The 13,246-nt window shown below is 39.7% G+C and overlaps 1 protein-coding gene across 1 annotated transcript in view; it reads left to right on the top strand.

Annotated features, from left to right (window-relative positions):
- The window catches only part of PARP8 (poly(ADP-ribose) polymerase family member 8), a 117,686-nt gene that overhangs the window by 81,782 nt on the left and 22,658 nt on the right, over positions 1-13,246 (top strand). The window contains exons 11-14 of the mRNA XM_075411223.1: positions 331-456; positions 2,512-3,073; positions 5,345-5,398; positions 5,502-5,597. Of these exons, the coding sequence (XP_075267338.1) occupies positions 331-456; positions 2,512-3,073; positions 5,345-5,398; positions 5,502-5,597 (838 nt within the window). The remainder of the gene's footprint in view (positions 1-330; positions 457-2,511; positions 3,074-5,344; positions 5,399-5,501; positions 5,598-13,246) is intronic.

Here is a 13,246-nt window from a genome sequence, read left to right as displayed (position 1 = left end):
AGACAGATGCCTATAGCTGGATGGGATGACTTTGAACCAGTTTGTCTCTAGATCTCCATGAGAGGCATGCCTGTGATGTCTTGCAGTGGTTGTTTATGCAGACTGTATTCTCAATGAGAGTTCCATGTAGATTGGTTTTATGTGGGGAAAAAGCATTCTCGAGGAGCTGAAGCACCCAGCCACCAGTCTGCAGACATAACAGAAAAGCTCTGCCTGCAGAGTCTGGACATTGCATCATGTCGCCTACGTGGTGAACAGAGAGACCCTAGTGTTAAAGTGAGTATGTCTTGGCTAGGATAAGAAAATCTTTTTTTCTTTCTTAATTTGCAGAATCATGCAGACATTTGTTACACAACAGTGGAAGAACAGCAAAGAGAAATCTAATTGTACGCACAATAAAAAGGTGTCTGACAAAAAGGTGAAATCCCCTCTGCACATCTTTTCTACATTGCGCAGGTAATAACAAGGAAAATGAGAGATTACCACCATATCCTGTTCAAAATCCACAGCAGACTTCACAAGGTGAAATGTTGAATTTTCTCCACAGAGAAGTGCTCTATTTATATCTCCCCTCATGGGTTTCCAGTCCTTGCCTTGTGTGACATCAAAAGTGAACTAGGTACTACTGCAGCTTGTAAAACTATTTGAAGGCAGAGCATTTCAGTGCCCCGCTCCCTGAAACAGCCATGTTTCATCTAGAATTGGAAGTAATTAATTTTATATTATTTAACTTGTTGTATTTGTGTCTTTATTAGCTTGGTAGCATTTGGCTGGTATTAGAATAGCAAGAATACAAATAAAAGTAATATATACAAGTAATATATAATATATATGTAATACATATATAAAAAAATTTGAGGTTGTCTAGTTGTTCCTTCAAAAGCTGTTCTATTTTTAATTTTTTAAAGCTAGAATGGTCATTAATGAAGGACTGATTTTCAGAGCTGCTGAGCACCCGTTCTCCTCCACTGTTTGAATGTTGTTCAGCACTATGGAAATGCTGGCACAGAATTTCAAAGAACAAAGACATTAGAAACATAAGAAGTAGTTTGTGAATAGGTCATTTGAATTCATTATGACGTCTACCGCTTGCTCATACTCTTAAGTGTATGTAAAATCAGGCTGTGATTTTACCTCTTTCAGGAATGTGACTATTTACACTAGTGTTTTTTTCTTGGTTATGAAGAGTTGACAGACCACCTCTGCTGTGAATTTGAATTGAATGCTTCTTTGAACATTCCTTCTTGCTGATGAATTTTGTCATTCTAAATTCCATGTATAAAAAAGAGAGGGAGTACAGCGATTGCTCACGTTGAAGAAGGGAGGAACGTCAAAGATAACAAAAGATTATTTGTCTTTTTAAAGGTAGAAGAGGAAGGTGGTGCATTTGCTTACACATTTGCTACCATGCCATGCACCATTGCCTAGCGCAGGCTGTAGCTTGGGGTTTGGTTTTATTCAAAGCGGCATACAAAACCCAGCCCAATCTTTCTCCTCTTGATTTGGCTGCTGCTTAAAGGTGGCTCAGCCCAAATGCAGGGACCGCCTCTCTCCCTAGAGCACCATTCCCACCTCTTCCCTGCAGGAGGGGCATAGTGAGCCAACTGCAATGCTGATTCATCAACCTCCGTACGTGTCTTCCACTGTCGCTGCCTGTTAACAGGGTGGGGAAACCTGCTAGCCTCTCCTTTTGGGGTTTTGCTTCTTTCTTACTAAATCCAAGCCCCAAAAATACTTCAAAGATTGTGGTTGCTTATAAAGCATAGAAAAATCATTCAGCATAGCTGTTACATGTTCTTGCTTTGCAAGGACAGGCAAATATGAACATTCTGGAAATGTGACGGTGTGAATGTTGCTTGTAAAAAGCTTTTGTTCTTTACTTTCTGCACTCATGTTTTAGGTCCCTCACATTCTCATTTTTTTAGTGTTACAGAGCAAAAATTTGTCTGAAACAGGAAAGAAGGGCATCAAATTGTCTCCCACAAAGCACCCAGATTATTAGAAGGTTTTTTAAAATAATGTTCATTTCAGTTGAATTAAATTTGATTTACTGCCTGCAAGTTTCATGGCTCATTATATCTTCCATTGGATCTGGACATAGAATTTGTTATGCTGTGTCCAGAAGACAATAACTTTAATGGGTTGTGCCATGATGATTACAGAGGACAGATGGATTTTGGTAAGGAAAATGTGTTATAATCTCATGTAAAATACCTGGTTTTCATTTCAAAGATAATTTTCTGAATAAATTGTTTGTTTAGAGACATAGAGACCTTTACAAAGAGCTATAAGGGTATAGCTCTAACTTCTGCGTAAGTAGTTTGTTGTCTTTTTGGAAAATTAGTCCTACATAAAATTCCTCATTTTTTTAATGTTGGGCTGCATTTATCACTAGTGATAATGTGTAAAGACAAGTGACACTTAAAAATTTTTATGTATGTGTCATCTTGCTTGATTTGCGCAAGATCTTGATTATTCTCCAACTTTGTCTTCTCCTTCTTTATTTTTCAGGTCGCCAAGTTATCCTCCACCTGGCTGTAAAAATAAATCAAAGCTGAAGTCAGAACAGGATGGCATCTCCAAAACTCACAAGCTACTGAGAAGGACTTGCTCTAGCACAGTGAAGGCGGAGGATGTATGTGCTGCAAAATCTCACAGAACCTTTGGCCGCTCGTTGTCGAGTGACCCTAGGGCTGAACAGACAATGGCTATTAAATCGCACAAACTGTTGAACCGTTCTTGCTCTGCAGCCGTCAAGCAGGAGGAGTGCATTACTTTAAAGCCCCATAAGCTGTTAAGCAGGTCATGTTCTGGGGACCCTCGATGTGAGCACAACAGCACCTTGAAGCCCCACAAACTTTTAAGCAGGTCCTACTCCAGTAATCTTAGAATGGAAGAATTGGATGGATTGAAGAATCACAAGTTACTCAGCAAGACTTACTCCAATGCCCCTAAATCATCCAAAATGGAGCCTTTCAAGGAGTCCACCATAGCAGAGAGCAGGAGGCTCTCTCTTACCTCAGGGCTTATTGGTATCTTAACACCATCTTCATCATCACCTTCACAAGCTGCTGTGCGTAATAAGTTCTTTATTCTGCTCACTTTCGTCCTATTCGTTTCCAAACATGGCATTATGCTTATTATGCAAAGACAGTAATACTTAGGACATAAATTAGTGAATGTATTGAATATGTTGAATGTATTGGAAGACAAGAGCAATGGAGTTGGCTTTTCAGGAGGTTTTAAACAACTGTGCATGCACATATATTTAAGTTACAAAACCAGAATTTGCTTAGGTCAAGATTGAGATGTCGTGTTGAATACAGCTCAATGTACAGCTGCTGGCCATGGGAAAAGTTCGATCATTCACTTCCTTCCCTGCCTACTTTCTTGCTGCAGAAAGAAGGGAGAGTGTGAGCTTCTGTGCTGCAAAATTGGCTTGGTCACACAGGTCGTTTCTCATTTACCTGATCGCTTCGTAGGGGAAGCAACTGTCCATTGTCTCGTTTGGGTGCCAAGTCACCTCTCCTCCTGGTCTTTGCATCTGTGATCACCACACTGGAAGGAATGCAGTCATGACTCAGTTCACCTCTTGCACATATATGCTTTGTCAAAGGTTTAACCTTCAAATGTGCTGGTGGCAGTTGGAGGTTGGGGAAGGGATTGAGCCCAAACTGCCCCCCTTTCTCTCCCCAGAGACATGATCAGTTGGGAAAACAAGGGTAGCATATATTCTTAAACTTAAGAAAGTGGTCTCAAAATTAACCCTTCTGCCTCTGCCTCTTAAAAGTGGCTTTTATACTTTAGAGGAAAGAGTGGGTCTGTTTGCACTGTTTCACGGCACCAGTCTGTTTTCTGTGTTAGATCTGGGAGAGTCACTGAGGAAATAGTCCTCTCCACTCACTTAGCCTGGTGGTACCTTAATGTTCTCACTGAGAAAAAGCTGATTCTTGCTTAGAATGCCACACATATATTCAAAATTGTGCATTCTGAATAATGGAATTACATTGAGTGTGCTATGTCTTGTGGTAAATTTGTGTAATAAGCTGTGAGCTATACTCATCAGATATAAAAGCAGGGATATACTATCATAAAATCACTTATATACATGCTGTGTGGTTGGTTCCTGTAATGCACGCAGCAAAATTAATTTAAGGTGAGCCAACAGACTTTTTACTCATCACAGTTTAGAGATGCATTTTTTTGTGAATCAGCAGGGGATGTCTCAACATGACAAGACTTTTCTCTCCTGAAGTTAATAGGAAAAGTCCCATTGGTTTTCATAAGATAATGAAGAGTTGACTAAGTGGTTTCATTACTGATGTTATCAGCTGATATGGAACAAGTGCAGGCTCTGCTTGGCAGTCTATAAAAACTACCAGTAATTTATTACTAGAATGCATTTAATTTGAGGGAAAATCATCACATACGTGGTCACATGCAGTTTGGCTGTTGTTAGCAGAAGGGCATCAAGAGCCCTTCACACGTTTCACACGCAGGCACCAGATGGACGGGTAGCCTGGGTGTCCAGCTGCAATTTGAAGTCAGTGGAATGTGGAAGTGATGAATCGGAAGCCTAACTTCTCTTCAATTCTTAGCTAAAGTATTTGAATCTCTTACATGAATACACTTAGGATTGCTTCCCAGGAGAAAAAAAGGAAAGGTTTCCCAATTAAGCAGTTAGGGAAATGAAAAGAAATAAGCTGATAAACAAAACCAAGAAATGCAGTAAATGGAGCTGATCTGACTCTTATTCAAAACAAGGCATGACTGAGATAGATGTCAGCCTAGAGGGAACTTCGTACTGTAGTGACTCCTGGAACAGAAGTTCCTTCTAATTTATGTTGCTTTGTCTTGAAAGAAAAAGGCAGAAAATACTTGAGTGTGATCTGAGCACAGAGATCTGTTAGCATGGTGCTTACTGAAGTCAGATCTTAGTAAGTATAAAAAAAAAAGATTTTCACCCGTTCTGAGAGTTCCATCAGTCACTCAAGCCTAAGCACACAGCCCGTATTTGGATAGACAAAGTGCAGTTAAAATTTAATGGAAGTTACCAAATGTCAGTTTAATGGAATGGAGTGAAGGCACTGGTGTTTCCGTTTGAAATTGAAGTTTTTGGGTTGCTGAGATACAAAACCTCATCAGATTTAAGAACTAAAAAGAAATGCTAAAAATCTACGTCACACTCCGCAAACAGTAAAAGGACTGATTATTAGTAATGGCTGATGTTTCAGATGCAAATATTATTCAGTTAATGTATTTGCATGCAAAAAATACAAATGTTTTACCAATTTCTTATAATTAGTCTACCAACACTGAAGTTGCCTCAACTTTTTCCTTGCAGCAAAATTATGGTGCAAAATGTATTCCAGTACGAGACCGTGGCTTTCTTGTGCAGGTAGGATGTCATATCTTACCCATTTATGAAACACTCTAGAGCATGAGCTGACTGTTAATTATTTTTAAGCCGATTTTGTTATTCTCATTTTCCTTGTTCTCAGACTATTGAATTTGCTGAGCAGCGGATACCAGTATTAAATGAATACTGTGTAGTTTGTGATGAACCCCATGTGTTCCAGAATGGCCCTATGCTGAGGGTAAGTGGTTTGCTTGCTGGGATAAACAATGAGTTTTCTAACGCCTTAAATAGCAGTGGACCATACAAACCTGTTAGAAAGCTATTCAATTATTTCAGATGCATTTCATCCTAATATCCTTTTAAGATGCAAAAATGTAATACATACTAACTAGATTTTGATGTAAATTCGGAAAAAAATTATTGTAAGCAAGGGAGATGGAAATCAAGTTTGTATAACATCATAGAAACTTAAAGGAGTGGTGTATTTCACTAAACACTGTTGTGCTAAGGTAGTCACAACCACATAAGATACAGGAATGGCATCAGAGTGCTTTGCTGGTCCTCTGGTGCTCTTTTAACAGCTTAGGGTCACTTCAGTGCTTGAGCTCTTATCAAGCCATGGCCAGGGTATTCAGATACTCTGATGTTAATACCACAAGGCTGTGAAGTTCTTCTGACTCGCTTTTGCTTATGGGCCACTGGAGCGAGCTATCCTCCCTAATGTGGTAAAGAAGTCAATAGAAGGAGATGCTCTGTGAAGTGCTATCAGCGACCTAGTCCAGTGGCCGTATTGTGGTTCAGTGTGCCCAGAGTCTGGCCAGTTGGGTGGTTCTTCCTTCCTTTCATTCCTGTGTAACTGGGAACTGGGAATTCTGGTTGCTAAACGTTGTATGTACCCTCTCATGCTGTTGGTGAATGCATACAGTGAAAAAGAGTAAGACTGGTCATAAGCGACACACCCTGCCTGGAGCTACTGGGTCAGTGCAGCTTTGTAAAAGAGTATACTAGGAGAATAAAATTCTTGCGTTTTGGACTGGTCTTGCAGTTTAGAATCCATCTTGTTTCACCTGTCCTGAATCCTATGGAAACCCGAGTAGCCTTGAAAGATTAAAGCCATGGAAAACTGTAATACCAGTGTGTGAATGGTCTGACACCTCATCTGCCAATTTCTCCACTGTGTGGCGAGCAGCTGCACATAAGTTGAAGCAGACATCATCTACAACAGTTCCATGGAAGTAAATTCAGGAAGGTTATTGCTTACATGGTAGCAGAAGTCACCTCAGTGTCATCCCTCATGACACTCAGTGACACCATGGTCAGGCATTCTGACTGCAGGTGGGGTATGCAAATAGGCTGCTAATAGGGTTTGCAAAAGCATCTGCCTATTCAGTTAACACTATTTTAAGTCATGGTTCAATCTCTGTACTTTTGAAAATCCTATCAAGTGGCTTTTTTGCCTCTTGAAGCTCTTATCTTAAAAACATGATTTTCTGCCAGATTACAGCAACCAAACCCTGATTAGAAGCCTATAGAACAGGCATCAGTTCCTTATTGTTCATCTTTGAATGCACTGATATGCATTTACCTGTGACAGGATAAGACAAAGTGAGTAATGTTTGGATAGTGAGTGAAGTTTGGATAATATAATTACTTAAATTATCAGATTTTCTCTGTTGTCCATAGACCAAAGCAAAGAGTAGGATTTATTCCTGTTCGCATGATGAACTATTAAACAGAATGGAAGGCCATCTGCTATAAATACATAAATCATATTTCTTCTTGCTTTCCCACCTTAGAGGTTAAAATCCCTCAGAATGACTTTTCTCTTGTCTTCACTTGAAAGAGGGGTCATTTTAGCTATCTGTTTGAGAGTGTGTCAGTGCTTCAAAACAGAGGAAAGCGCAGACATGTTTGCCACTGAACGTATATTCATCAGTGCCTTTTCAAGCAGCATAACCTAGCAAGCTTTGCAAAAATGAAAGGGTGTCCTTATATAACCTAGGGAGAAGGAGATAGCAGGAAGAAATCTAGCATGCTCTGTGTATGCTTGAATGACTCAATAACCAATATAGAGCCATTAATGAGTTTGCAGTTCTGTAGAAGGTGAGAAAGGATCTCAGTTTGAATCAGGCATGAGCTTGCCAAAGGGTCTTAAGGAAATTTATGCTTTAGTCTACCGAGAGCTCTGGCAGAGGCAGCCTGAAGTGGTCAGTTGTAGGGTTTATTTCATGCTTCAGATGCAGACACGTCTGCGCATGAATACATACATATATATAACGTATGTAAAGAGAATAAAGAATGACCAACTGAAAGAGCACTTTATGTTTAATACTGCTGCAACAGCAGATCTCAGAAATATGGTGCTTTACTAAGCAGAATGCAGGAGGCTTTCACGTAAGACAAGGCTATATGCAATCTAGCCTTATGTCACTAAATGGATACCATATGTAGTATCCCTAGCCATCGTAAAGAGCTTTACAGTGCTCATATTTTCAATACTACAGTAACTTCACCAGGTGTCATAATGATCAGAACCTTCCTACAGTCTGCTTTCATTTTTAGGCTCTGTGTCTAAATTCCATTTTCTACAGATACCCATATCTCAGAGGCATTCCTTAGGCTGTATCTGTGGTTGATTGTATCGCAAGAGATGCCGCAGACTAAATAGCTCTGGGTGGTTCACCAGTCTCTTGCTTTAAAGAGTAGTTTCTCCACACTGATGCACATCGTGTCACATCTGGGTGTGTGTATCCTTACTGATGAGTGTCCCTTCTACCTTTTAGTCCTTTATTTCAACAACAAAGACAGCATATGATTTTATAAAAGCATAGCAAAGTTATTGCTTGAGAAGTTATTTTAAAATGTATTTAGGCTTGATTTTCTGGTATTTAATGGAGTTTTACACAATTGCAAAGAAGCCAGTAAGGAATTTGGCCCTGTAATCCTCCAATATGTCAGCCTGACACCTTTCCTGAACTATAGTGTAGAGTCATTGATTGTCTTGAAATGCAGTTCAAAAAATTCAACAATTGCCATCACACAATAATTACATTCTTTTAATACTTTAAACTCTCGTACTTGGGAGTAATATTTTGTCCTCGTCATTAATGACTTGCATAATTCAGATATCTCATCCTCAGGACAGCTCAGTGAAACTGAAAGATAAAGTTTTTCCTTTCTGCAGATTTGCTCTACATGCTGTTTTTATCTGAGTTATAAAGTATCTTTAAATCAGTCTCTCTCAGCGCAAGCTTTCTTCTCAGTTTTGTGCTTCTTTTTCCTACATAACTTTCTCTGGGGGGTGTTCTGTTTTTAATATCTATTTCAATTTACTTTGCTTTCTCAAAATCTTGACATCTTCTTTCCCATAAGAGAAGAGCAACCTGATGATGGCAAGATGTGAATTTTTGTATAGCTTAATTTAGACACTAGATCCACATGGCAGACTTCCATTGTATGGAATGTTGCATTGTCTATCTGTTGCAGAACAGCCGCATAACACAATTGCGTATGTTTGGCTTTATGCTCTTACAGTGGACACCTGTCTTGCTCCAGAGCCTGTGGTACTAATCTAATCATGCGAATGTTCTTTTCTGGTTCAGAGATCCTGTTGTACACAGGAGTCTTCAGATGTTGTTAGGCTATCTTAGTCGTTTATTGAGGATAAATGAAGAGGCTACCTTAGTGACTTACTGAAGATGAAAAAGGACAAAGTTCTTAGATTTCTCATGGGGATTTCTTTACAGAGCAAATTATGGATCTTTCAGGACCGGTTTTCTTTTGAGCTCCATAAGCTCCTTGACATACAGAAGACCAGAATTACAGATACAGTTCCTGTGTGTACTCCACAAGTGTGTGTTGGTAAAAACACATTATGTAGACAGGGTAACTTCACTCACAAACCCTCACAAACCTAATGCTCTCATAAGGAACTCCAGCTCGATTACTGTGAAGGGAAGGACAAAGATTCTCTGGAATAGAAGAAAGAGTCTTAGAAAAATACTCTAATGCATCATGAAGTTGTAACACTCTTCTTTTTGAAGGTCCATGATCCATTGCTTCATTCCATCCCCTTTTTAAAAAAAGCTGGTAAAGTAGGCAGTGCTTTCCTGTAGGTATTCATACCTTTCTGATGAGAGATGAGGATGAATATCATTTCTCATCATAGTATGTTTCTTTAGTATTTATTTCAAGAGCACAGTGAGATCTAATGATTATTTACAGTGCACACAAAGTTATAAAAGCTAAATTGGATTCTTAGAGAGACACACTTCCATAGAATGCTACCAAAAACTACAAATTCCGTGAAATCACTGCATGGCATGATTTGCAGTCTTTATGCAAAGCACCAGGAAAATTCAATGAATACATGGATCCTAAGAAGAAAAAGTATTATTTAACCTCTTGCAAAACATATACCGTACTATTTCGTGCAGTTATTCCTACCAGTGATCTGAATCCTACATATTTCACTCTTCGCAGAATGATTAAGAAACAGCTTTGAAATCATGAGCGAGACTTGGGACTGCAGCCTTTACATCCACACAGCTCCCTTATCTCATGTACAGAACCTCAGTGCATCCTCCTGCAAGGCGACCTGTGATGCACAGCTCTCAGGAGCTCTGTCATCAGTCTTTTCTAAAGGAGCTCTTTGCTAAGCTTTGAAAAACAATGGGAAGTACAAGGTCAGTTTTGTGCTGAGAAGAGGGGGAGAAGGCAGAGCTGGTAGACCTAGTGAAAACAATAAGAGTCTGCTCATTTGAATCGCTAGCCTCGTGTTACTGTCTTTGAATTTGTTCTCAACAGAGAAGTTGTTTAGATGAGTGAGACATGGACTATTATTTGTTTGTAATTAATGTCTAGACTTGAATTGTTTCAAAAACATATTTGTAAATGCTTTTTTTCTAACATTTTTAAACAGTTGATATGTCATTCACATATGTGTTGTTAAAAAGGTTAAATAGATTATCCTGATTTCTGTCAAACTACCATATTAAATAAAAACATAGGGAATTTTAATGACTTCTACAAAGCCCATTCTGAAGTACTGAGATATTCTCCCATGAGTCATGTGTCTCTAGTGAAAAGCCTCTGAAACTGGAGCTTATTTTGTCCATGGTCTCGGTCTCTTACTGGCTTTTGAAAATCTCCAGGATGGAAACTCCACAGCCTCTTTGGGCAACCTCTTCCAGTGCTTGATAAGGCTTTAGAGAAAGCTAATTTTAGCTTTATCTAAAACTTTAGGTAAAGTTTAGATAAAGCTAGTCTTGTATGAGAGAATGAAATCACTAACTGACCTCCAAAGGTGCTTTTCAAACATATGATTTGGTTCATCTAGCTAAAAAATGTATTTTCCAAAGCAGATGTAATAATGTACTAAAGAAACTTAAGCATTATTCAGTTCCATGTTAGAAAGCTATTAACTTCTTTTTAATGCCATATGTGTTACTCTAGGGCTGGTAATATTCTAGGGAAGGACTAAGCTGCATTTTAATAATGCAGCAGTTTTGCTGCTATAATAGTAGAGAGATATCTTGTTTTAGGAATTCAGCATGTACTTTTATTACAAGCATTTAAATATAATGAGATCATGAGTCATTAACATAAGTTATTATATTTAAGAATCTGATTAAAAGAAGCATAATAAAAATATATTATCATGGATTCTCATATTCAAAGACGGGAGGAAAACAAATGACACTACTCTCTTCAAGAAGGGCAAGAAGGGGAGGACCCAGAGAACTGCAGACTGGTCACCCTCACCTTAGTCCTTGGGAAGGTGATAGAGCAGCTAAGCCTGGAAACCATTTCCATGCCCTTTAAGGACAAGAAAATCATCAGGAGTAGTCAGCATAGCTTCACCAATGCTGAGTTATGCATGACGAACTTGATAAACTTCTATGATGAAATGACTGGTCTGGTAGATGAGGGGAAACCAGTGGATGTTCCTTTGACACTATCTCTCATAAGACCCTTGTAGACAAGCTGTTGATGCATGGATAAGGAGATAGTGGGTAGACTCAAGTCTCACTGAATAGCTGGGCCCAGAGGGTGGTGATCAGTACCACAAAGTTGAGTTGGAGGCCAGTAACTAGTGGTGTACCCTGGGGGTAAATACTGGGTACAGTCCTGTTTAACATCTTCTGGATGATGGACCAGAGTGTACCCTCAGCAAATTTGCAGATGATACAAAACTGGAAGAAGTGGGTGATACTCCAGAAGGATGGGGCACCCTTCAGAGAGACCTCAACCAATTGGAGAAATGAGCCAACAGGAGTCTTGTCCAGTTCAACAAGAAGTGCATAGTCCTGCACCTAGGGAGGAACAACCACCAACACCAGTATACGCTGGGGGCTACCCAGCTAGAAAGCAGCTTGGCAGAAAGGACCTGAGGGTCCTGATGGGCACCAAGTTGAACATGAGCCAGAAATGTGCTCTTGCAATAAGGAAGGTTAATGGTATCCTGGGCTGCACTGAACAATAGAATTGTCAGCAGGTGGAGGGAGGTGGTCCTTCCCCTCTACCCAGCACTGGTGAGGCCATACCTGGAGTATTGTGTCCAGTTCTGGCCTCCTCCTTACAAGGGAAGTGGAGCTGCTGGAGAGAGTCCGTCGAGGTGCCGCTAGGGTGATTAAGGGACTGGAGCATCTCACATAGGAGGAAAGGCTGAGAGAGCTGGGGCTCTTCAGCCTCAGAAAGAGGAGGCTCAGGCGAGATCTGTTAATGTCTATAAATACCTGAAGGGAGGGGGCAAAGAGGATGGTACCAGGCTCTTCTCAGTGGTGCCCAGTGACAGGACCAGAGACAACAGGCACAAACTGAAACACAGGAAGTTCCATCTGAACATCAGGAAACACTTTTCTACCTTTGTCACCTTTTCTGAGGGTGACTGAGCATGGGAGCAGGTTGCCTAGAGAGGCTGTGGAATCTACATCCATGGAGACATTCAAAAGCCATTTGGACATGGTCCTGAAGAGAGCCTGCTTGAGCACGCGTGTTAGACCAGATGACCTCTGGAGATCCCTTCCAACCTCAATTGTTCTGTAGTTCTGTGATTGTATTCAGCTTTTACATAGTATAATTTGTGTGGCTAATGTCTGTCTTACTCTTTATGCCTTCCCAAATTCCTCATTTACAAATACTACAGCCATTGGAAAACAACATCATTAAAAGGATTGTAAAGACCTGTGAGACAATTACACAGGACAAAAAAAATCTCAGAATATATTCCATAAGGTGATAAAAAAACCCTCTCTGTATCAGTGATTTTTCTTTCAGTTCAGAAGTCTCTTTAGAGTGCCATCTTGTGTTGAAACCTCAGACTGAGGCCGCTTTAGAACAAAGCAGGAAACAGGAAAAATCTGAGCAAAACCAAATATTGAAGCTAGTTTCTTTGAAACTTATATTCTGGTACAGACATCTCTGCTCTTTAAAGTTTTGCTTATAAATATGAATGGTAAAATACTGCAAAACATTATTTTAAATACCTGTTTTTTGTATGTAGCTGTAAAAATAAGTGCAATCTGATATTTATTGCCAGATTTTTTATTATCAGATTTATTCATTACAGGTGAAATCTGGCCCTCAGTGAGTCCTGTTGACTTGAAATGGTCTTGGATTTCTCTGTCCCCTGACTATAAGATAGGTAGCCACCACTGAAACACAGCAGCATTGATGTTGCAGAGCACTACACTGCGTAGGGTTGGGAGGTTTTTGGAGCAGAAGAAGAGTCATTGAACTATGGAGAACAGTGTAGGTGTACAAACATGTTTAGCCAGACTGGAGTTTAGCCAGGATACTTGTGGAGTTCCAAGATTCTTGTGGAATAACACCGTGGTCCTTCTTATCATTAGATCTCTAGTTACAACCAGTACTTTGATAGAATGA

This window comes from Opisthocomus hoazin, chromosome Z (assembly GCF_030867145.1).
Source record: "Opisthocomus hoazin isolate bOpiHoa1 chromosome Z, bOpiHoa1.hap1, whole genome shotgun sequence".
Classification (NCBI taxonomy): Eukaryota; Metazoa; Chordata; class Aves; order Opisthocomiformes; family Opisthocomidae; genus Opisthocomus; species Opisthocomus hoazin.
This window is presented reverse-complemented; position numbering and strand designations above follow the sequence as displayed.